At 42.4% G+C, this 25,408-nt stretch overlaps 2 protein-coding genes across 2 annotated transcripts; both read left to right on the forward strand.

Annotated features, from left to right (window-relative positions):
- The first annotated feature begins 511 nt into the window (after positions 1-511).
- Positions 512-10,511, forward strand: LOC140537650 (aminopeptidase N-like). Its single transcript, XM_072659775.1, has 20 exons — positions 512-1,062; positions 1,858-2,000; positions 2,566-2,705; positions 2,793-2,919; positions 3,340-3,494; positions 3,585-3,698; positions 4,241-4,384; positions 4,499-4,564; positions 4,653-4,718; positions 4,825-5,000; positions 5,094-5,170; positions 5,382-5,512; positions 5,644-5,699; positions 6,487-6,634; positions 6,782-6,873; positions 6,955-7,065; positions 7,952-8,119; positions 8,495-8,635; positions 8,725-8,797; positions 10,359-10,511. The coding sequence occupies exons 1-20, from the start codon at positions 512-514 to the stop codon at positions 10,509-10,511; spliced, it is 2,832 nt and encodes a 943-aa protein (XP_072515876.1).
- A 3,297-nt stretch (positions 10,512-13,808) lies between these two features.
- On the forward strand, positions 13,809-25,134 carry LOC140537649 (aminopeptidase N-like). The gene is made up of 20 exons (XM_072659774.1): positions 13,809-14,402; positions 15,194-15,336; positions 15,531-15,670; positions 15,793-15,919; positions 16,800-16,954; positions 17,044-17,157; positions 17,676-17,819; positions 17,934-17,999; positions 18,088-18,153; positions 18,291-18,466; positions 18,919-18,995; positions 19,209-19,339; positions 19,447-19,502; positions 20,820-20,967; positions 21,055-21,146; positions 21,803-21,913; positions 22,532-22,699; positions 23,318-23,458; positions 23,544-23,625; positions 24,659-25,134. Exons 1-20 carry the CDS (start codon positions 13,843-13,845, stop codon positions 24,809-24,811), a joined length of 2,850 nt encoding a protein of 949 aa, XP_072515875.1. The 5' UTR covers positions 13,809-13,842; the 3' UTR covers positions 24,812-25,134.
- Positions 25,135-25,408: the final 274 nt, after the last annotated feature.

The following is a 25,408-nucleotide window of genomic DNA, read 5'->3' on the forward strand; positions in this document are numbered from 1 at the left end:
ATCTAAAAACAGTGTTATTAGTCAAATGCTGCTTCTTCTCTCTGGTTTGTAACTCTCTGGTTACAAACAGGACCAGAAAATACAGCATTAACACTGTATAGCAGAGGGAACCTCACCCCAAGCAACAAATGATTAAACTCAGAGTGCATTACAGTCATCTTTCTGTTCTGTAAATTCTTAAGAAAGAGCATATAAACAGCCAGTTAGAGCAGATGTTTAATTCTAGGGGATAAATGTCACACGTGGATAATATTATAAGAGAAATAGGAGAAACAGGAAAAGGATATAATATTTGATGACTGCTGTGCCAGTTTGTGAGTAATGACTAATTTTTAGTGTAAGGAAGTGGTTAGGGAGTGGGGAGTGGGTTTCGACTGTCAGCATTTGTATATTTCACACTCAGTGATGAATCCTCCTCTGTACACGCAGTTATTCATTAAATTAGGTCACTTCCTTCCTAAAAAGATATAAGCAAGAAATGCCTCCTCAAACTTCACTCAAACCCGCAGACATGGGGAAGGGCTTGTACATTAGCAGGCCCGTGGGGATCGCTGCGCTAGTCTTTGCCGCCATAGCCGTAGCCACTATCATCGCTATTTCAGTGGTCTTCCAGTTCAGAGGTGTGGTAAAGCCTTACATAAATGAGACCGACCTGTGGAAGAACTACAGGCTACCCAGCACTCTCTCACCCCGGTACTACAACATCACCCTGTGGCCTCAACTTGTGCCGGATGCCAACGGCACGTACATCTTCACCGGACATTCAGGAGTGGCCTTCGCATGCGTGAAAGAAACAGGCCTGATCCTCATTCATTCCAACAAGCTGAACTACAGTCTGACGCCAGACGGACACCATGCCAAGCTGACCGGTTTGGATGGTGCTAAAGCTCCAGCCATTAAGAAAACATGGCTTGAAGTGGAAACCCAGTATCTGGTGGTTCAGCTCAGCGAGACTCTGCAGGTTGGACAGACCTACTGGCTCTACATGGAGTTCCAAGGAGAGCTGGCCAATGACCTCCGTGGGTTTTACAGAAGTGAATACTTTGAGGCTGGAGTGAAGAAGTAAGACGTGTTTTGGTTTTCACTGGTAAAATGTGTAAAATATGTTATTTGACTTATTGATGTCATTTCACTGATACCCACACTCTCCACCCTTCACTCCTCCACCAGACTACACCAGACCAGGACACAGCCACCTGCCTCATATTGTGTAGGTCTGCCTTGTGCCAAAACAGCTCTGACTCATTAGAGCATTAACTTAACAAGACCTCAGAAGGTCTCCGGCACCAAGGCGTTAGCTCAGATCCTGTAATTTAGCATTAGCTACTGTATTACACTAGATTTACAATATACCAGCTTTATCAGCCCCAAACCTGTGAAAGCCCAGATTACTATGGGTTGACACTTATGGTCTACTGACTAGTACAGTGTATATATGATGTATAGTAAAGCATCATATCATATAAAACCGGGAAATAAATTCGGTAAAAAATGTATAAATTGAGTCGTGAACGTAGCATTTCATATTTGGAAAATTCCTTCTGCCAAATTATAGCTAGTTCCTTAACCAGAAACTTATTGCTACGTTACAGAAGCAAACTCCACTCACTGCACAGCCTCATATGGAACATTGTTTGGTCCATAACCTCTAGTACTGCATCTGTGTTAACACCTCAAATTTTTATGTCTTGGCATGTTTACGTTAATTTACGTTAAATTTGCGTTAATTTACGTTCATTTACGTGAATATTTTTCATGTGTTTGAACGCATTAAGGTATCAGAAATGAACTAGATCTAGTTCTATATCCTGCTGTTGGAATCTCATATGACTGAATATCTACTGATTGTTTGGGCAGAGTTGTTGCCACCACACAGATGCAGCCCACCGACGCCAGGAAAGCTTTCCCATGTTTTGATGAGCCGGCGATGAAGGCCGTTTTCCACATGACGCTTATTCATCCAATCGGCACGGTGGCTCTATCTAACGGCATGGAAAAGGGTAAGCAGGCATTTCTATCACAGTACTGACATCCCAGAGTTGCCAGATATTCCACACAACATTCAAACCCATAATATTCAGAATTAAAAAAAAAAACAACATTGCTAAGTGGTTGCTATGTTATACCAGGTGGTTGCTGTGGTGTTTCTAAGTGGCTTCTACTGTGTTAATAGGTGATTGCTAGTTGTGATAGCTATGGCATCTCAGGTGTTTGCAAAGATGTTGCTAAATGTTTGTTAGATGGTTGCTAGGGTGTTGTAATGTGGTTGCAAGGCAGTTGCTATGATATCCCAAGTGCTTATATGGGGTTGCTAGGCAGGTGCTGTGGTGTTTCTAGGTGGCTCCTATAGTGTTAATAAGTGATTGCTGTGGTATCCTGGGTGGTTGCTTGGATGTTGCTAAGTAGTTGCCTGATGATCGCTACCCAGTTGGTATGGTATCCCAGGTGGTTGTTATGGTGCTGGGGTGTTGTATTGCCCCTGGTGGTGACTGATATAGGGGACTGTATGTTTAGTATACCTGTATTTCAGTGGACTTTCTGTGACCATCTGTTTTTGTTTTTTAGGCATGAAGACGATCGTCCTGAGAAATCAAAAGGTTCTGCAGACCAACTTCCAACCAACTGAAAAGATGTCGACGTACCTTTTAGCTTTTGTCGTCAGTGAATTCGCCTCCACCAGGACAGCAGCAGAAGCCAAGGTTTTGGTAAGAACTTTCCAGTGTTCACGGCATCAAATCCAACGTTCCTCATTAATTTCATGTACGTTTTAATGTGAGATGCTTCTTTTTTAGATCCGAATCTGGGCTCGGAGAGCAGCCATTGAAGCTGGACAGGGGGACTATGCCCTGAGCATCACTGGCCCCATCCTTGATTTCTTTCAGAATTACTACAGCTCAAAATATCCACTACCAAAATCAGGTGTGAATCTCGCATTGAATTGTTGGGTGGTAAACCGTTGTGGTCAGAAGGTCACATACACTCCTCAGGTTCTTCAGAAATCAACACAGGGTCAAAACTATACATACAAGGCCCTGTATGCACTGTACAACCCAAATGGGGCCCATGTTTAACCCCTCCTGGTCCCATCACTGACCCTGGTGGACATCCATATTTTGGGCCAACATGAAACCTGAGGCCGAAATGTTCTGGTTCACAGTTGGGCCACACATACAGGCCCCACATGGGATGCCACACTTTCTGCTATCCCAGATCAAGAACAGTTCAGAAATCAATGAAAATCCAGTATTGCCAATATACTGTATGTGGAGTGTATGTAAACCTCTCAGCACTATATACATTCGGTGTTGTGAGAATTCTACTCTCTCTCTCTGCCTACAGACCAAATCGCACTGCCTGATTTCAGTGCTGGAGCCATGGAGAACTGGGGTTTGATCACGTACAGGGAAGAATCCCTTCTGTATGACCCCAGTATGTCCTCCAATGGAGACCAAGAATGGGTGTCGACTGTAATTTCTCATGAGCTTGCTCACATGGTACGAACATTTCCAATCATCTCAAATCTATCGATGTCTAATCATCCAGTTCCACGAATAATTTTCTGTAAATGATGTTTCACTGTTCAGTGGTTTGGAAACCTCGTGACCATAAAATGGTGGAACGATCTGTGGTTAAACGAAGGCTTCGCTACATACGTCTCGTACCTTGGAGTTGACAAAGTACAACCCACCTGGGATTTCGTAAGTGCTCTTTTACAAGTTCAACCCAGCTTAGCCAATCCAGGGACATATTGACCTTTTACAAACTGTGGTACCATGGTAGCACATGCATGAGAAAGACTGAAATAAACTAGTGTTAGCTGTTAGCATTCGGCTAACACTAACCCCCCCCAAATAGCGGCAGCACCTTGACAGGAACCAAACTGTGATGCCTACACGACTGGGTCAGGCCATCTCTGAAACTTCAGGCAGGTCTTGTGGGGTGTATCTGGTATGCAGTGGTCAGTATCTACCAAAAGTGGTCCACGAAAAGACAACTGGTGAACCAGCTACAGGGTCAATGTGTTCTATGGGTGGTCCGCCTCACGACTTACAACTTACTCGGTGCCACAGGTCACGTTCAGAAGTCTTGTTGTGGTGGTACAATGAGGACCTACTTAGTATTAACCAAGTGGTACTAATCTTATGGCTGGTTAGTGTATATTCCTATGTAAGGTAGTCGCTTCAGTAGAATGACGCTAATAGAGGAAGGCTCCTCACATCTGATTATATTTCCATTCTAGAAAGATCTGATGGTGCAGAAGGAGACTCGTAAAGCATTGGCGGTCGACGCTCTGCCGTCTTCTCACCCATTGTCCTCCCTGGAAGAGGAGGTCAACACTCCTGCACAAATTAATGCCCTGTTTGACACCATTACCTACAGCAAGGTACTTCCCTACCCAGTCCCGTTGTCCACAACACTCTAAGATCTACACTGGAGTCTGATTTATCCATTAAATGTGGTTCATGGTTATTAGTCAGTACTCTGTTCTGACCTGCAGGGCGGCGCTGTGTTAAGGATGCTGTCAGACTTCTTGTCTGAGCCGGTCTTTGCCAGAGGACTCAGTGTAGGTTATTTTACAGTGTGTTCAGTAGATGTGTGGTTGAATGAACTCAGTAATGAGAAATTACTCAAATACTCAACTGACTCCACAGGCCTACCTGAAGCAGTTCGCGTACGGCAACACAGTGTACACTGACCTGTGGGGAAAACTTCAGGAGGTACGTTTTGAACTGTGGTGTGATTGTGGGAGTTTGTGTAGCAGTAAAATCATTGCGCTAATATGGTTTAATACTAATCTGGCAACTGTGTTTATGCATTCCCAAGGTGGTCAACTCCGATCCAGGGGTCAGGCTTCCAGCCACCGTGACTGAAATCATGAATCGCTGGATTCTCCAGATGGGTTACCCAGTGGTCACCATTGACACCCGAACAGGAAGCATCTCCCAGAATCGCTTCCTTTTGGACGCAGACTCCAAGCCAGACAGACCATCTGTATACAAGTATGTTTATGACACCACATTTCACAAGCAAACAGACAGCTAGATAGACAAAGACTGTGGATATAATCTCTCTCCTGTTTTATTGTGCTGCAGTTATGAGTGGTTTGTGCCCATCAAGTGGATGAAGAGTGGGACGGTCATGGACCAGCACTGGCTGCTTGAGAAAACAGGTACCAACAACACTAAACAAGCTACCTTCAAATAAAACAGCGCTGGGAGTGTTTGGGGTTTTGGAGACCCCTCTGGTAGAAATGTGTAATTGCAGTTTTTTCTCTGAAGATAATTTAAATACTACTGCTGAGTATTACAGCAGTATTAGTAAACAATAGCACTGTCTGCATTGTGACCAATTATCCATGTCTCATATCTCTGTCTTCACAGCTACTCATGAGCCAATGAAGACGAACAGTGAGTGGGTGCTGGCCAACGTGAACGTGTCAGGATTTTACAGGGTCAACTATGACTCCGAGAACTGGCAGCGTCTTCTCTCACAGTTATCTACGGATCATTCGGTGAGATCTTCAACATTCACATCTTCAGTGTTTATCATTTTGAACATTATGGAATTAATCATCTTTGTAATTAATCACTTCCTGTTTTTCTGCCTGCTAATAAACTTGTGTTGTTGGGCTCTTAAACGCAGGCCATACCTGAAATCAACAGAGCTCAGACTATAGATGATGCGTTCTACCTGACAAGGTAAGAGCTATCAACCCCTGCTGGAGCTGGATTATTTTTACCTGGGTGAAACTATAAATTAGGTGATTACTGACAGTAATAATTATGGAGTTTTAATACAGTATGAATCTGCAGTCTGCTTAGAAATTACTCCAGTATGAATCTGCAGTGTGTTTAGCAATATCTCCAGTATGAATCTGCAGTCTGCTTAGAAATTACTCCAGTATGAATCTGCAGTGTGTTTAGCAATATCTCCAGTATGAATCTGCAGTGTGTAGAAAAATACTCCAGTATGAATCTGCAGTGTGTTATAAAAAATACTCCAGTATGAATCTACAGTGTGTTTAGAATAACACTCCAGTATGAATCTGCAGTTTGTGTAGAGAAATACTCCAGTATGAATCTGCAGTGTGTAGAAAAATACTCCAGTATGAATCTGCAGTGTATAGAAACATACTCCAGTATGAATCTGCAGTGTGTAGAAAAATACTCCAGTATGAATCTGCAGTGTGTAGAAAAATACTCCAGTATGAATCTGCAGTGTGTTATAAAAAATACTCCAGTATGAATCTGCAGTGTGTAGAAAAATACTCCAGTATGAATCTGCAGTGTGTAGATAAAATACTCCAGTATGAATCTGCAGTGTGTTATAAAAAATACTCCAGTATGAATCTGCAGTGTGTTATAAAAAATACTCCAGTATGAATCTGCAGTGTGTAGAGAAATACTCCAGTATGAATCTGCAGTGTGTTTGTGTGTAGTTTTTGGATGCTGATTGATCTGTAACTCTATTGGTGATTCTTTCAAGGGCAAATATTATCAACATGTCTGTGGCTCTGAGCACCACCAGATATCTCTCTAAGGAGGGGCAGTACATGCCATGGGAGGCCGCCACCACACATCTCAAAGATCTCATTAACAAGTTTCGTCACACTGAGGTCAATATAGCTATGCAGGTATGTTTACATCACCTGAGACCTGAGAACTGATATATACCTGCCTATTACTAAACACAGTACACTACATTCTTCTGGCAGTACGCTCCATACCTTCTTACAGTTCCCTCTGTTTCTAATGATTTCTGCTTCCTGTAATTATTGTAGAAATACCTGCGGGGCAAAGTTCAGCCACTGTTTCATTACTTCAAGAACATCACTGCTGACTGGACTGAGGCTCCATCAAGTCACGCTGACCGGTAAAGACCAGCTTTCTTCATTTGCACATAAATACAGCCAGAACTGCATCAGTACAGAACTAACCAGCTCTCATTTCACAGATACAACCAGGTTAATGCCGTCTCACTTGCATGCACAACCGGGCTGAAGGACTGTGCAGACCTCGCCAAAAGGTGGTACCACCAGTGGATGAAGAATCCTGACAGAAATCCGTAAGCTGCATTTTGAGTCCAGTCTATCCCAGTTTACAGCAAATGTCCAGCATTTTTCCATCTGCCAGCTGTTTACAACTAATGCTAATGCTGCGTGCCATTGGCCCATCTCCCTGTACGGAGGTGACTCCAACCTCACTTATAGAGACACATTTTTGGCAAGGTCTCAGAGCTTAACTAGTAAATCAGGCCTGAGGCACGTCACCGATTGCAACCATGGACCCCTCTGAGCTGAACTGTCTAAAGATCTGAAATTGAAAGTAATCAAGGCTAAAAGAAAGATAGCCCAGCCTTAAAGTTTGCACTTTCTACGGTGTGGACTGTAATCCCAGTAAGACATTGCAGTTCAGGGGAACTGTGGAAGTCAAGACGAGGTCTGAGTCTGATCAAGGTATTAGGTCGCTTAAGGCAGGTGGCCCAGCTAGAGTCCTTATGAGGCCTCAGAGGCCTCCATGATGTACAACCACTCTGGCAGCTGTACATCATGGGAGGTCCCCCTGTACTTCATGGCTCTGAGGCCTATCAGGCTAGGCAAGACCTCCCCAAATTTGAACTATACATCTCAGGAGTGTATGTACACTCTGCTTTCAGGCAAGGCAGCCAGAAGAGCCAGCTAGACTAAGCAGCAGGCATAACAGGACATTAGCCTGACTTATTAGCCTTACTTACTAAATGCAATATGTGGAAAACTGGCCTCCGAAAGAACTAATTCTACAGAATCATGTTTACTGATGGAATTTGGTGGCTTCCCACTGTTTTATGAGGGATGTTCTCGAGTCTACAGGTTCCTGATGAACCATAGATGTTACTGTTTATGGTAATCAATCATACTCTGAAGATGGGTAGGATGTTGGACTGTCCGTTGACCTGTTGAACCTTCTTCCAGGATTAACCCCAGCCTAAAGTCGACTGTGTACTGTAATGCCATCGCTGCTGGAGGTGTGGAGGAATGGGAATTCGCCTGGAAGATGTACAAGAACAGCAGCAGTGATGCTGATGCAAACATGCAGATATATGCTTTGTCTTGCACTGAAAGTCGCTGGCTTTTGGACAGGTGAGCCCACGCAACGCACCCACTGCAGGGGTATTTCATTAAAATTCAATAAAAGGTCCAGTTAGAGAAACTTTCCGAAAGCCAAGGTCTGGAACATCATAATGTGTAACGTGCATTATGACTCCATATGAGTTAAAAATTAAATTTCGGACACTGCTAATGAGTTTCATGATGCAGACCCTGGCTTAACCCCTAAATTACTACAAATACACACTTTGTCTGAGAGTTTTTTATACGTTAGCCCACAGTATCCGTGTTCGCAGTCCACCGAAAGCTCTTCAGACTCTCCTAAATACCCTTCCGCATTATTTGATTGCATCCGATTATTTGCTCAGCTTTAAGTTGGTCTGAAATGTCATATCAATGTTATGAAAGGTACCTGAACTACACGCTGGATCCAGACATGATCCAGAAGCAGCATAAAGCACTTGTCGTTTGGCATGTAGCCAACAACGTGGTCGGACAGCCGTTAGTCTGGGACTTCATCAGATCCAACTGGAACCACACTCAAAACAAGTGAGTAATTTCGACCCAATTTTTTTCTATGTGCAGCGGTGTCCCGCTAACTGTTTGACGCAAACCGTGGGCTTTTTGTGTTTCGCCAGGGATGGAAGTGAATTCACAACAGTTGTTCACTACGGAACCAAGAGTTTCTCTACAGAAGTTGAGCTAACACAGGTACGTAGAGGGGGCCCTTCTTGGAAAACAGCTTCAGTAGCTGATGTGGGTTTTAATATATAGTTTCAATGAATGAAGCAGCTGCACTTAATGAAAACATGAGGCCATCGTTACCACGCCCTTCCTTTGGGGCAATCCCAGGACTTCGCCTCTTTTTAAGGCTTTTTAAGTATAAATAGACTGTTGGTGGGGTGTAAAATAGCAATGAACATCACTACGAGCCTTGCGCAGGGGGTAAGATAGGGCCCTGAGAATGTGATAAGGCTTTAGTTTGGTAAGGAACCTTTATATCTGTTGATAGTTCTCTTAGACCTTAGACCTTAGAAAGGTTCCTAACACATCTCTACAAACATGTTTCTTTATGAAACCAAGAATGGCTCTTCTATGGCATCGCCCCAAGATGCACTCCATTTGAAGGCCTAGCCTTTATTACTTAGAGTGCATACCTAAAAATATACCAGCAAAATTGATTTCAGACCTTAATTCCTTACTCACAGTTTTTTTTTATTCTGTTGATTAATTATGATAAAAAGGTAAAGGTGCATGTATTTGTCACTGTACAGCGAAATGTGTCCTCCGCATTTAACCCATCTGTGGTAGTGAACACACACTAGTGAACAGAGCGGTGGGCAGCCAACTCCAGCGCCCGGGGAGCAGAGAGGGTAAAGGGCCTTGCTCAAGGGCCCAACAGTGGCAGCTTGCCAAGCCCGGGAATCGAACCCACAACCCTGTTATTGATAGCCTGGTGCTCTAACCGCTGAGCCACCACTGCCCCGCACAACTGCATCACTGCGTCAGAATTTTATAAAATCACAATGACAAAATTCGGCAGAGGGCTTTTCATTGTAAACAACGGACACAGGAAGTGGACACAGCATGTCACATTCAAAAATGAGAAACCACAGCGGCTCCCTAAACACTTCACAAACACTGTGAACGACTGAACTTTCACATTTACTGCATTCGGTTGACCCTCTTATCCAGAGTGACCCACGGCTGAGTCATGTCACACTCGTAGGGGATAGTGTGGAGTGTTGGGAGCCTTGCCCAAGTGGTGCGCCTGCCCAGCCTGGGAATTGAACCCTAGTCTGCCACTGAGCTAAACCAAACGATCAATCAAATACCTTGCATTGTCTTTGATGTCTCACCAATCACTCTGAGAGGGCTGTGTTAGCTCCTGGGTTGCCAAGTTTGCAGTTTTCCCACCAAACTGCTCTTGTTGAGATCTTTAAATCTTTAAGTCCCCAGAGCGCCACACAGCATTAAGACAGTACTGCATTCAGTTAAAGCCTGTAGATCACATCTGACCTACAGTGTACTAGCTAGCTACCTTAGCTAACGTTACTATCCTAGCCTTACTGTATTTCACTGTATTTCATCTCTTATGTCAAATCCTAGAGGAAACGCTGGCGCTAATCCACAGTGAAATGTTCATGCTTGTTTTTTTTATTGATTGATTGATTGATTGATTGATTGATTGACTGATTTACGATAGCAGTGAAAATCTGATGCACATCAGAGCTGCTAAAATGACCCCCTCTGTCCTTCTGTGCATCAACAGTTACAGCAGTTTAAAGAAGAAATCGCCACAGCTGGAATTGCATCTGTAGTGCAGGCGGTGGATCAGGCCATAGAGTTGACCAAAGCTAACATGAAGTGGATGAGGGAAAATAAAGGGGAAGTGATGCAGTGGCTAACTGAAGAACTGGCCTGAGAGCCAGTCGCCTTCCTCCTGTTATGGCTTATGGTTCATTCATTGGATCATGGCTGAACTCCTACACTCTCAGGCCTGTCGTATGATGGTAAAGGGCCACCGTACAGCTTCCTCCACAAGTACCTCTTTTGCAGCACAGTGGAGCAGCTGGGAACACCTCGGATTCACAGGTGTATTCTGCTGTACTGTGGACTGACCTCTGCTAATAGAGCCTTCCCTCCAGAAATGGTGCTTTAAACATTTCATATTTATTTTTTTATTTTTCTTTTAAAGGTATAAGATCATGTATTTTAATTGTATTTAATATAAAAAATGTATTAAATATTTGAAAAGGCCTGTGAAGAAGTTATTAAAATAAATTATATTGTAATATAATAATGTAATAGAAATGATATATTAAATAAATAATTAAAAACACTTTGCAATGATTTTATATAACAGAGTCTGTTTGTCCATAAGTGGTTGGCACCCCTGGGCGCCCTAAACACTTCACAAAGACCCATGGCTGAGTCATGTTACACTCATAAGAGGTAGTGTATAGTGTTGGGAGTCTTGCCCAAGTGGTGCACCTGCCCAGCCTGGGAATTGAACCCTAGTCTGCCATGCTACACAACTGAGCTAAACCAAACAACCAATCAAATACCTTGCATTGTCTTTGAGGTCTCACCAATCACTCTGACAGGGCCACGTTGGGTTGCCACCCCAGAGTCCTGACCTCTACATCATTGAAGGTGTTTGGGAGGACTGAACTTTGAACTTTTAGGCCCTTTGGTCATCACTGAAAATAAAAAAAAAAAACAGACCAGCAAAGACCACCCTCATCGACCAACTTGACCAGCACATCAGGCTCACCGGTGTAATGTGCTACCACTCTGGCCTGGGGGTGGTGAGTTTGAATCCCGAGCCATGGCACTTGCCATGCCATCAGCGGCCGGAGTCTGAGAGAGCACAACTAACAGAGCTTTCTCCGGGTGGGTAGATGGCGCTCTCTCTCTCCCCTCATCACTCTTAAGCGATGTTGGTCGGCACAGGTGTCTGTTAGCTGGTGTGGTGGAGCTGGGGACCCGGCACATTCCTCAGAGCATGTCAGAGCAGCTGCCTGGCGATGGCGAAAAAAGGCGACAGTTGAGTTTGCATGTATGGCAGAAGACATGTGTTAGATCCTTGCTGTCGGGAGCATAGCTATTGCTAGGGGGAGCTACATACAGGTGGGTTAATTGGCAGCACCAAAAAAGAAGGGAAAAATTTAATTTTTTATTAAAACGAATTTATTAAAATGACAATAACATTTGTTATTTGTTTACTTGTTATTCATCTAAACCAAGTCCACCTGAATGGCGATTCTGAAGCTTTTGGACCACCACATTATGTACAGTGTTTTTTCATTAGGCTTGGTTTGGTATTTAATCTTTGGCAAACACTGGATTCTCCTACAACAGAGCCACGCCTTCTGCACTGCGGAGAACTGGCAGGAATGAGGTTTGATCTTTGATACCAATAAAAGATTTATACTGCTCTTTTTCAGTAAACATCCCTTCTAAAACGTCCAGCTGAAGACCAGCTTTTGCTGGTAGCTGGTTTCAGATGTTCTAAGCTCATCTTTGATGGCCTTTGATGGTGGTTGAGAAGAAAACCTCATCCAGAAAACAGAACCTGTGCTGGTAACCTGTGCCCAGCATAGTGTATGGTTGCATTTCTGGTCATGCTTGGTCATGCTGGTCAACAAACTTGGTCAAGCTTGGTCATACTGGTTGTCTAGCTCAGGCTGATCATGCTTGTAGACCCGACGACCCTTCAAACACAAATGAAAACATACACTATGCTGGTTTGGCCTTCAGCTGGCTGTGCAGTTTTTCTCAGCAGGGATATTTGGTCAGCTTATGATGTCACTGTAGTTCCTATATTTCAGAGGAGTCTTCTTTGTCATTCCCAGTGCGTGGAGTTGAGTAACACGGCGGATATTAGCAACTTCTAAACCAAATTAAGAGCAGTAATAATGATGATGTAATGCTAGGAAGACTGAAGTGCGTTGTTATGCAATGAGACTGTAGCTACATAAATTCATGCATCACACTGCATGACACAAAGGATGTTTTTGGCTTATATTTAGGATACTGTCAGCAAGCCTTGACAGATTGACACCTTCAATGAATTTAACATGATTAAATAAATGACATCATGGACAGCCTAATATTACCTAATAATAACATATAATAAAACCTTATAATAATAACACAGTTTAATGTGCTATAAAACCTACTGACCACTGCCCGTACAGTTCATACAGTACCAGTCAAAAGTTTGGACACACCTGGTTGAATGTGTGCTGATCATTATCTTATCTTATGGTCCAAATACTGGGATGACCACATTTCTGGACGCACTGGGGACATACGGGTATCCACTGTAGTTAGGATGACACTGTGTACGTGTGAGGGTGGGACCTTGCAGCTACAAAGGTAAAAAGGAGTGGGGCAGCCAACTCCAGCGCCCAGGAGCAGAGAGGGTTAAGGCCTTGCTCAAGGGCCTGTCCGGACTGCTTTTTCAGTGAGGTGAAATACAGGGCAGCCAATCATTAAGGTCATAAAGGTCAGCTTATTTTACCTCTGAGGGCTAGACAGAGGTTAGAAATGGTAGTGTCTAACTGAAATGTGATTGGTTGTGCTACAGAAGCCTGTGCAAATGTTCAAATCAACAGGTGTTAACCTGGCATTATCATTAGCAACCAATTATTAAGTGGGACATGATGCTGGACATGCTCTTTTTTTTTTACTGGCGATATTTCCTATTTCAGAGGAGTCTTCTTTGTCATTCCCAGTCCGTGGAGTTGAGTAACATGGCCTTAGGTGGATATTAGCAACTTCTAAACCAAATTAAGAGCAGTAATAATGACAATGTAATTCTACGTAGGCTGAAGTGCGTTGTTATGCTATGAGACTGTAGCTACACATAAGTCATGAGTGTGAATTCATGCATTACACTACATGACATAAATGGCTTATATTTAGGCTACTGTCAGCAAGCCTTGACAGATAGAAGTCTCAATTAACCTTCAATTAATTTCATTTTTTAAGATTTTTGAGATTTTGAAAATATTCGATGCTGGACGAGCTCTTTTTACTGGTGATTTTATTTTTCCAGCACAAGGAAGTGGTCAGAGTGGTCTGCAGCAGTCAGCAGATTTTTTTCTCTCCTATCTCTGAATTTATGATTACAAATCCTCCTCACCCACTTAGTCACTCATTAACTTGCGTTACCTCCGCACTTCAAGAGACTCCAGAGACTATATAAGAAAGAAATACCTTCTTAGACTTCCCTTAAACCCGCAGACATGGGGAAAGGCTTGTACATTAGCAGGCCCGTGGGGATTGTTGCGATTGTCCTTGCCATTGCAGCCGTGGCCACTATCATCGCCCTGTCGGTGGTCTACCATAACGAGAAGTCCAAAACCGTGGTGAATCCTTCCATAGATGAGACCGACCTGTGGAAGAATTACAGGCTACCCAGCACGCTCTCTTCTCAGTACTACAATGTGACCCTGTGGCCTCGACTTGTGGCGGACGCTAACGGCATGTACATCTTCACCGGACATTCAGGAGTGGCCTTCGCATGCGTGAAAGAAACAGGCTTGATCCTCATTCATTCCAACAAGCTGAACTACAGTCTGACGCCAGACGGACACCATGCCAAGCTGACCGGTTTGAATGGTGCTAAAGCTCCAGCCATTAAGAAAACATGGCTTGAAGTGGAAACCCAGTATCTGGTGGTTCAGCTCAGCGAGACCCTGCAGGTTGGACAGACCTACTGGCTCTACATGGAGTTCCAAGGAGAGCTGGCCAATGACCTTGGAGGTTTTTACAGAAGTGAATACTTTGAGGACGGAGTGAAGAGGTAAGACTGCATAAGACTAAAATGTGTTGCAAAAAGTAATGGCTGTTGCTTGATACTGTGAAACTGCAGTTTGAACGATATGATTGGACCCTGAACGAGATTGAGAGAGATAACACTGTGTAGACCACCAGCCTAGTATTGTGTAGGTCCCTCTTGTGCTGCCAAAACATCAGGCATGGACTCCACAGGTCCACATACCTGTGGTACCTGGCAGACGTTAGCAGCAGATCCTGTAAGTCCTGTAAGTTGTGAGGTGGGACCTCCATTGGAATGTTCAGCGAACAGCCATAACATTAAAACCACCAGCCTAGTATTGTGTAGGTCCCACTTGAGCTGCCAAACACAGCTCTGACCCATCAAGGCATGGACTCCAAAAGACCTCTGGTCTGATCTCTCAGGTGTCTGGCTGTGGTATCTTGCACAAAGACATAAGTAGCCCTATGATGTGGGGCCTCCATGAGCATCAATAAGCTTTGGTGCACCCATGACCCTGTTGCCAGTTCACTGGTTGACCTTCAGTGTAGCACTTTAGGTAGGTACTGACCACTGTATACCAGTAAAACCCCACAAATATGGGCTGTTGGTCCTCCACATGCCACCAGAACAGCTCCAGACCTGCAGAGGTATGGACTCCACAATACCTCTGAAGGTGTCCCGTGGTATCTGGCACTAAACTACATTAGCAGAAGATCCTTTAATTCCTGTAAGTTGTGATGTAAAGCCACTGTAGATCGGACTTGTTGTTCTAGCACATGCCTCAGATGCTGAATATCTACTGATTGTTTGGGCAGAGTCGTTGCCACCACGCAGATGCAGCCCACCGACGCCAGGAAAGCTTTCCCATGTTTTGATGAGCCGGCGATGAAGGCCGTTTTCCACATGACGCTTATTCATCCACCCGGCACGGTGGCTCTATCTAACGGCATGGAAAAGGGTAAGATGGCTTCTTATCAGTGCTGACAAATGATTAACCTCACTTCCTTATCCTCAAATGATATGAGGTGTATATTGTTTTATAGCAGTTACTGAATACTTTATAGCAGCTAAAATCATTTAGAATAGTAACCATAGTAACTAGGCCTTAAAAGACATAAAAACTACAAAAATCTACTTGTTTGGATTTTTTAGGCACAGAGACGATCACCCTGAACGATCAACACGTTTTACAGACCAAGTTTGATCCAACTGAAAAGATGTCAACGTACCTGCTAGCTTTTGTCGTCAGTGACTTTACTTTTATAAAGACACCAGCAGAGGCCGAGGTTTTGGTAAGAAAGATGGATCTTTTTTGTAGTTCAGTGTTTCCTACAAATGCTGCACCTTTTTTTGAAACTCAGTTTATGTGCTGCTTCTTGTAATTAAGTTTAACGTTAGATGATCCTTTCTTTAGATCCGAATCTGGGCTCGAAGGGCAGCCATTGAAGCTGGACAGGGGGACTATGCCTTGAACATCACTGGTCCCATCCTTGATTTCTTTCAGAATTACTACAGCTCAAAATATCCACTACCAAAATCAGGTGTGAATTTTCAGTAGAAAATATTTAGCGGTTTGTGCATGTGAATGTACTGAAATATGGAAATCCAAAAATCGAATTTTCTGCTGAGAAAAATAATATTCAAATTCTCATATGATAATCCTATGTGCAACAATTAAAATTTGCCTATTTGTTTTTTCAAAAGTTATGGACAAACCAAAGGTCATTTCAGAAGAAATTGTGAATATATGGTTATCTGTTATTCTTATATAATGTTTTAAGATATATTGTTTATATATTGTTCCTCTTTATTTCATACTATTTAAATCTCAATTGTATAATTTCTAATTATAAAAAAAAAAATTGGGGGGTGTATTATGATAATATAACAAATGAGACATATAAATAGTAAAAAAATAAGATTTAAAATAATATTTACATCATATAGTAACTAGCAAAGTGTATATATTTATGTTTAATAGAGCACTATTCAGTCAAGTTGCAGCTGGAAGTGTTTTACATACAAGTAATTAAGTTTAGTAACAGTAATAAACAAATGTAATTAATGAAACCAAATATTAAAAATATAAACAGTATCATACATAAAACTACAAAAATGCATTTCTTGATCCCTAGAGGTTGCTATAGGTTTGTTATGATATTCCAGAAAATCAGCAGAACAATGTCTTGCATTAAGCTATTTATTAAAACTATGTACAGAGCTCATATATTTACATTATATATTTAAGTAAATATATGACTGCATTTAATCTGCATAGCTATGTAAATTGGTCTAATTGTCCTTGACATTACCTTGAGGTACAGTAACATGTATAAAGACAAAAGCAAAGGCCCTAAAATTTAACCTTGTGGGACGCCACAAGTAATTCAGTGTTGTAAACATTTCTGCCTCTTCCTACAGACCAAATCGCACTGCCTGATTTCAGTGCTGGAGCCATGGAGAACTGGGGTTTGATCACGTACAGAGAAACAGCTCTTCTGTATGACCCCAGTATGTCCTCCAATGGAGACCAAGAATGGGTGTCGATTGTAATTTCTCATGAGCTTGCTCACATGGTACGAACATTTCAGATCATCTCAAATCTTTTGATGTCTAATCGTCCAGTTCCATGACTGAATTCTGTAAATGATGTTTCATTGTTTAGTGGTTTGGAAACCTCGTGACCATGAAATGGTGGAACGATCTGTGGTTAAATGAAGGCTTTGCCACCTACGCCTCGTACCTTGGGGCCGATAAGGCTCAACCCACCTGGAATATCGTAAGTGCTCTTTTACCGGTATATCATTTGGTCAATTAAAGAAAAAAAATGTCCACTTCAACCAGATATTGTGACAATTCAGATCTTATAATTATATTTAATGATTTACAAATAACTGACATTCCTATTAACCTTCTAAAAAGTTCAAGCTGGCCAAGCTGGTTAAGCTGGTGACCAGCTGAGGTCTTGTCTTTTCAGTTTAGCTACACGATCAACCTGACCAATACCGGTCCTGATGACCAGCATGGCCAGCTTTACCAATCTATTCACCTAGTATGAGCAGCTTGATGAGCAGTTTGGTCACATTGGCCATGCAGATAGACAAGCTAGTTCCTCAAACTCAAACATAGGGTATGTTTTCGCCTGGATGGCCAGCTTCTCAACCACCTTAGACCATCTTAAACCAACTTAGACCTTCTGAAACCAGCAAAAGCTGGTCTGGTGTATCACAAAAATCATTCGTTTCCCAAGTTTTACGTCGGAATCTGTTTTGATGCCTATACATGTGTCTATTCTAGAAAGATCTGATGGTGCTGAAGGAGATTCATAAAGCATTTGCAGTCGACGCTCTGGCATCTTCTCACCCACTGTCTTCCCTGGAAGAGGAGGTCAACACTCCTGCACAAATTAATGCCCTGTTTGACACCATTACCTACAGCAAGGTACTTCCCTACCCAGTCCCGTTGTCCACAACACTCTAAGATCTACACTGAAGTCTGATTTATCCATTAAATGTGGTTCATGGTTATTAGTCAGTACTCTGTTCTGACCTGCAGGGCGGCGCTGTGTTAAGGATGCTGTCAGACTTTTTGTCTGAGCCGGTCTTTGCCAGAGGACTCAGTGTAGGTTATTTTACAGTGTGTTCAGTAGATGTGTGGTTGAATGAACTCAGTAATGAGAAATTACTCAAATACTCAACTGACTCCACAGGCCTACCTGAAGCAGTTCGCGTATGGCAACACAGTGTACACTGACCTGTGGGGAAAACTTCAGGAGGTACGTTTTGACATTTTTTTGGACCACTTCTACTGGTCCACTCACCACGAAATGATGACATGCCCAGACAATATAAAGGGCAGCCATAGGGTGATGCTGAAATTCTCATGCTAATTTGCAAATTGTGCTTTCGGAAGGTGGTTGACTCCGATCCAGAGGTCAGGCTTCCAGCCACCTTGACTGAAATCATGAATCGCTGGATTCTCCAGATGGGTTTCCCAGTAGTCACCATTGACACCCAAACAGGAAGCATCTCCCAAAATCACTTCCTTTTGGACGCAGACTCCAAGCCAGACAGACCATCTGTATACAAGTATGTTTATGACACCGCATTTCACAAGTAATAATACTCATTTTTTCATCGATTTCATCCATTACCCATACAGAAATCTGACATATGGCAATTTATAGATGTCAGATATGTAACATATATTCGAAAAAATGGAACTCTCTCATATTCAGCATGTACATCCATATGTCACAAACTAAAATATATATTAAAATGGGCTATATACTATATGTCCAAATGTTTGTGGACATCCCTTCTAATAAATGCATTCAACTACTTAAGTTAAGTTGCATCCACTGATGACACTGGTGCGCAAATGCACACATACAGCTTCTCTAGTCCCTGTAGGTCAATAGACATTATTGCTGGAGTATTGGATAGTGACACAGGGAATATACTGTGTTTGTATTGTCAAACGCAAAACCGTAGATGTAGAACTGTGGATATAATCTCTCTCCTGTTTTATTGTGCTGCAGTTATGAGTGGTTTGTGCCCATCAAGTGGATGAAGAATGGAACTGTCATGGACCAGCACTGGCTGCTTGAGAAAACAGGTACCAACAACACTAAGCAAAAGCTACCTTCAAATAAAACAGCGCTGGGAGTGTTTGGGGTTTTGGAGACCCCTCTGGTAGAAATGTGTAATTGCAGTTTTTTCTCTGAAGATAATTTAAATACTACTGCTGAGTATTACAGCAGTATTAGTAAACAATAGCACTGTCTGCATTGTGACCAATTATCCATGTCTCATATCTCTGTCTTCACAGCTACTCATGAGCCAATGAAGACGAACAGTGAGTGGGTGCTGGCCAACTTGAACGTGTCAGGATTTTACAGGGTCAACTATGACTCCGAGAACTGGCAGCGTCTTCTCTCACAGTTATCTACGGATCATTCGGTGAGATCTTCAGTCATTTCAGTTGATTTTCAACCTCACTGGAATTAATAAACTGACTAAACTAATAAAAAGCTAATAAACTTGTGTTGTTGGGCTCTTAAACGCAGGCCATACCTGTAATCAACAGAGCTCAGACTATAGATGATGCGTTCAACCTGGCAAGGTAAGAACTCTCAAGTCCTGCTGGAGCTGGATTATTTTTACCTGGGTGAAACTATAAATTAGGTGATTACTGATAAGATTGGGGTTCATTCCAGTATGAATCTGCAGGGTGTGAAATTTCTACAGTCTAATAGTAATAAATGTGGTGTGGTTTTACTCCAGTATGAATCTGCAGTGTCTTGCGACCTTAACAGTAATAACTTTGGAGTGATGTTACCTCAGTATGAATTTGCAGTTTGAGAGTAAGTGTGGAGTGATTTTACTCCAGTATGAATTTGCAGTTTGAGAGTAATACTTGTGGAGTTATTTTCAATCCAGTGTGAATTTGCAGTGTATGTATTTTTTACAGTCTGGCAGTAATAACTGCAATGTGATTTTAATCCACTGTGAATCTGCAGTGTTTGTGTAGTTTTCACAGTCGGACAGTTATAAATGTGGAGTACTTAATTCAGTATGAATCTGCTGTATGTTACAATTTGACAGTAATAACTTTTGAACAATTTTACTCCAGTATGAATCTACAGTGTTTGAGTCATTTTCACAGTCAGACAGTTATAAATGTGGAGTAATTAATCCAGTATGAATTTCCAGTGTATGTTGTTTTTTGGCAGCAATAACTGTGGGGTGATGTTACCCCAGTATGAATTTTCAGTCTGAGATTAATTGTAATTGTCCAGTATGAATTTCCAGTGTATGTAGTTTTTTTAAAGCCTGATAAAAATAACTGTGGAGAGATTCTAACCCAGTATGAATCTGTTGTATCTGTTGTAGGGGCAGTGGTGGCTCAGCGGTTAGAGCGCCGGGATATTGATAACAGGGTTGTGGGTTCGATTCCCGGGCTCGGCAAGCTGCCACTGTTGGGCCCTTGAGCAAGGCCCTTTACCCTCTCTGCTCCCCGGGCGCTGGAGTCGGCTGCTCACCGCTCTGGGTGTGTGTGTGTGTACTCACTGCCCCTAACACATGTGTGAGTGTGTGTTCACTAGCAGATGGGTTAAATGCGGAGGACACATTTCACTGTACAGTCCACACTGTACAGTGACAAATACGGCAGTATTATCCATGGAGGGATTTTACTCCAGTATGAATTCACCCTAGTCTGACAGTAATAATGGCAATGTGTTGCTATTGTTATAGTGTGTCCTGTGGCATAATGTGTGTAATTTGTGGAAACTGCAGAGATGAATACTTTCATAACCGGACAGATCCCCAACCAACTACATTAAAGACCTTCTTCTGGTTCTACGGAGCTTCAGTCTTTATCTCTGTTACCTAAAATAAAACCATGGCTTGTTTCTTTTTTTTTCATAATCTTCTCAAGGGCGAAGATTATCAGCACAACTGTGGCTCTGAGCACCACCAAGTATCTCTCTGAGGAGAGGGAGTACATGCCATGGGAGGCCGCCATCAAGAACCTCAATTTCTTCTTTCTGATGTTTGATCGGTCTGAAGTCTACGGAGCATTGCAGGTACTTTCACGTCAGATGAATGTGGTTCTGTTCTCACATGCATTCTTATATAACCAACTATAACCCGCTTTCCTTTAATCATTGTAGAAGTACCTGCAGGGCCAAGTTCAGCCACTGTTTCAGTACTTCAAGAACATCACTGCTGACTGGACTGAGATTCCTTCAAGTCACACTGACCAGTAAAGACCAGCTTCAAATCATTGTTTTTCAAAAGCAAACTTTAAATCAGTGCATTTTATCTTTAATAAATGTAAAGATTATATTTACACCATGATGTGTACATACAATTTTCAGTTTCATATAATTATAGTATTTATACATTATTTTTTTTGTATGTAATTTATCAGATATATAAAACTCAATTTTGTGCATTTAAGATCGCTAGGTTGAATCCCAGTCATGCTGCTTGCTATCGGCAGCCGGGACCTGAGAGAGCACAATTGGCCTTGCTCCCTCCAGGGTGGGTAGATGGCACCTTCTCCCTACATCACTCTAGTGCAGTGCTGGCCCTTACTGCCGTCTGCTGGCCGATGCATCAGAGTCGGCGCTGGCTGGCTGCTCATGTGTCGGGAGCGTTGCATGTGATGGGGGAGAATATGTATGGGTTGGGTAACTGGTGATCCAAATTGGGGAAAAAATGGGTAGAAATATAATAATAATAATAATAATAATAATAATAATAATAATAATAAAATAATAAATTAAATAAATAAATAAATATATATATATATATATATATATATATATATATAAAATTGTGCAGTTATGAATCTATATGAACAAAAATTGCACATGCACTACAGAGCTTCGTCATCTGATTCAACAATCTTCTCAGATATAACCAGGTTAACGCCATCACCCTGGGATGCACAACAGAAGTAGAAGGATGCACAGATCTCACCAAAATGTGGTTCCGCCAGTGGATGGAAAATCCAGACAAGAACCCGTAAGACACTTTCTGAGTTCTGCTTTTAAAGCAACACTTTAAACACAATTTTCCATGTATTTTTTCGATCTAATGTCATATCCCAGTACTGATCATGAGGACTCACTACTGCCAAAACTGAAGGATTTGTCCTTATAGTGGTCTCCATGGAGAAGAATCCGCTTGACATAGATTTCCTTTATTTTTTCATTAAAGCAGCTTTATGTGAGAATTGGTATTTCTTGCCCTTGAGCTACCCCTGTGGCCAGGAAGTGTAATTCAGACCACCACTAAAGGACATGCTTTCTACATGCATTTCTTGACAAGCTGAGAAATACCGAACCAGCATTAAAAGGTAAAGAAGCACATGGACTGAGGCGGTGGAGTAATATTACTCGGGTCACTCAGCGTTACGCAGTTTTTTGCAAGCCCTTGTCCTGCTCGCTTCACCATAGTTACATAGTGCAGTTCTCGGCATGCTGAGCCCAGAGTAGCAAGGAAAGAGATGCTATTCTCTCCATTACAAGTCAATGTACAATCAACCTGATTTTGAAGCTGTTTTTTTAAGGTAATAATGCTACATACAGTTGCTTTAACATTATTTAATTTCCCACATTAACCTGTTGAACCTTCTTCCAGGATTAACCCCAACTTGAAGTCGACTGTGTACTGTAACGCCATCGCTGCTGGAGGTGTGGAGGAGTGGGAATTTGGCTGGAAGATGTACAAGAACAGCAGTAGTGCTGCAGAAGCTGACAAGCTGATGTACGCTTTGTCATGCACCAAAAAGCCCTGGCTTTTAAACAGGTGAGCCCATGAAACTCACCCAAGGTGAGACAGATAGAGAGACAGACAGACAGATAGACAGACAGACTATATGTATGTGGACACCTCTTCTAAAGAATGCATTCAGCTACTTTAAGCTGCACCCCATTGCTGACACATGTGCAAATGCACACACACAGACAGCTTGTCTAGTCCCTGTAGAGAAGTACTGCCAATAGAATAAGACTCTCTGAAACATGAACCTATTGGCACCATGTTGCCTAATGCCAGGGGTGGGCTAGAGGGGTATAAAGCCCCCCAGCATTGAAGAACTATGTTCTCTGGAATGATGGTTGGTGGAGTTCCATCCAATACTTTTGAGATGAGTTGGGAGTTGGGGATGAGGTAAGGTGGTGATTATCCAACATCCCAACATCCTGACCTCATCAACACTCTTGTCACTGAATGCAATCAATCAAATCCTCACAGCAATGCTCCTCCAAAATCTAGTAGAAAGCTTTCTTCCCTGGACAGTAGAGACAGTTAGTCATACAAAAGCAGGAGGAACTCTTTTTATTATCTTTGATTTCAGAAGAGTCCCGCAGTGGGGAAATTCCCATTTATGTTAGTCACTGAACTAAAAAATGTGATTTATTTAAGGTATCTGGAATATGCACTAAACCCGGACATGATACGGAAGCAGGATGCCACTTACGTCATTGTGTACATCGCCGGCAATGTGGTTGGACAGCCGTTAGCCTGGGACTTCATCAGAGCCAACTGGAATCATATTTTCAACGAGTGAGTGAAATCTACCCATTTCCCTGAATCTGTCTGAGATCCCATAAACTGTATGATGGTAACGGTGGGCTTTTATGTGTTGCAGTTATGGAGGGGGGTCTCTCTCATTTTCAAGACTTATTCTGGGTGTCACTAAGAGGTTCTCTACAGAATTTGAGCTGGAACAGGTACGTAAAAGTAGACCCAACAGGCCCCTGCTTGGGTAAGCACTATTAAAATACTCCCTTTCTCCAGTGAAGCCAGTGGGTCTACATGGATCACTGCAACTCGGAGAACCATTTAAATGCTTTAATGGTTCTCTGCTTGATATGATAAGCTTCTATTGCTATGACTTTAGCAATGCTGCTTCTACTACTAATACTAAAGAAGAGAAAGAACACCTGCTCGTAGAATGTTGGATGATGATCACCACCTCACCTCATCCCAAAAGTATTGGATAGATCTCCATTCATCATTCCAGAGAAGACAGTTCTTCCACTGCTCCACAGCTCAATGCTGGGGGGCTTTATACCCCTCTAGCCCATCCTGGCATTATTAGGCAGCATGGTTCTGGGAGGTTCACGTTTACCAGTGGCAGTGGCAGGGGCAGTGGTGGCTCAGCGATTAGAGCGCCGGGCTATCGATAACAGGGTTGTGGGTTTGATTCCCGGGCTCGGCAAGCTGCCACTGTTGGACCCTTGCGCAAGGCCCTTTACCCTCTCTGCTCCCCGGGCGCTGGAGTTGGCTGCCCACCGCTCTGGGTGTGTGTGTGTGTACTCACTGCCCCTAGTTCACTAGTGTGTGTGTGTTCACTTCCACAGATGGGTTAAATGCGGAGGACACATTTCGCTGTACAGTGACAAATACCTTTACCTTTTATCTGCTCCAGAGAGAGTCCTATTCTATTGGCAGTACTTTTCTTCTATTAAATTACTTTAATTGACTGATTATGGCTTGTGTTTATAGACTAAAAGAAGTTAGCCTCTCTCGAAACAAAATCAACTCAAAGAAGCACACTTTAGAAAGCACACATTGTCTCGCATCTGTTTTCAGTGATCAGTTGTCTTCTTTAGATTTTTCGCCTTTTTTTGGGCCAAAATTAAATCCATGTGCTGAATTCAGAAGTATTTAGCACACTTCCTGCAGCTAGTTTTCATTACTTCATGCAGATGGGAACTCTCTCTAAAATCTCTCTCTCTCTCTTCATGTGTGCATCAACAGTTAGAGCTGTTTAAAGAAGAAAATGCTGCAGCTGGATTTGGGTCTGCAGCACTGGCGGTGGATCAGGCCATAGAGACGACCAAAGCTAATATGAAGTGGGTGGCTGAGAACAAGGACCAAGTGATGAGGTGGCTAACTGAGAAATCAGCCTGAGACTGCTCTTATATATATATATATATATATATATGTATAGTTTATATATAGGCTATAGTTTAGCCCCAAGGTCCTCCCATAGGTCCCTCTCTCTTTACAGAGCCCAGTGGGTAGATTAAACTTTATTTATGCTAAAATATGGATTAAATCTCATAACTAACTCTCATTCTCTAACACACACACACACACACACACACACACAAACACACAAACACACACAGCTGCTCCCCTCTTAGCTCGTAGCTTAATCCAGCCCAATGACTGATCATCCTCATGTACCTCTTGATACTGTTGAAGCTTTATTTTCGATTAAAGCTTCTGTGTTCGAGCTTCGTCATGTTTGTGGCTAAAGTTCTTTAAAAAACTACACTGAGATATTATAAGATAAGAAAAAAGGTTTCTGTAGACAGTTTATTAGGCACACATTTATTTATTTATTCAAGGACAGGCTAGCTAAATTATGATTAATCAGAAGACATCATTAAACTTCAGTTGACACCACTAATATATATATACAAACTATATATATACAATAATATATATATACAAACCCCTTTGAATCATTGACTTATTATCTATGCAACCAGTTCAACCCCC

This window comes from Salminus brasiliensis, chromosome 17 (genome assembly GCF_030463535.1).
Source record: "Salminus brasiliensis chromosome 17, fSalBra1.hap2, whole genome shotgun sequence".
Lineage (NCBI taxonomy): Eukaryota > Metazoa > Chordata > Actinopteri > Characiformes > Bryconidae > Salminus > Salminus brasiliensis.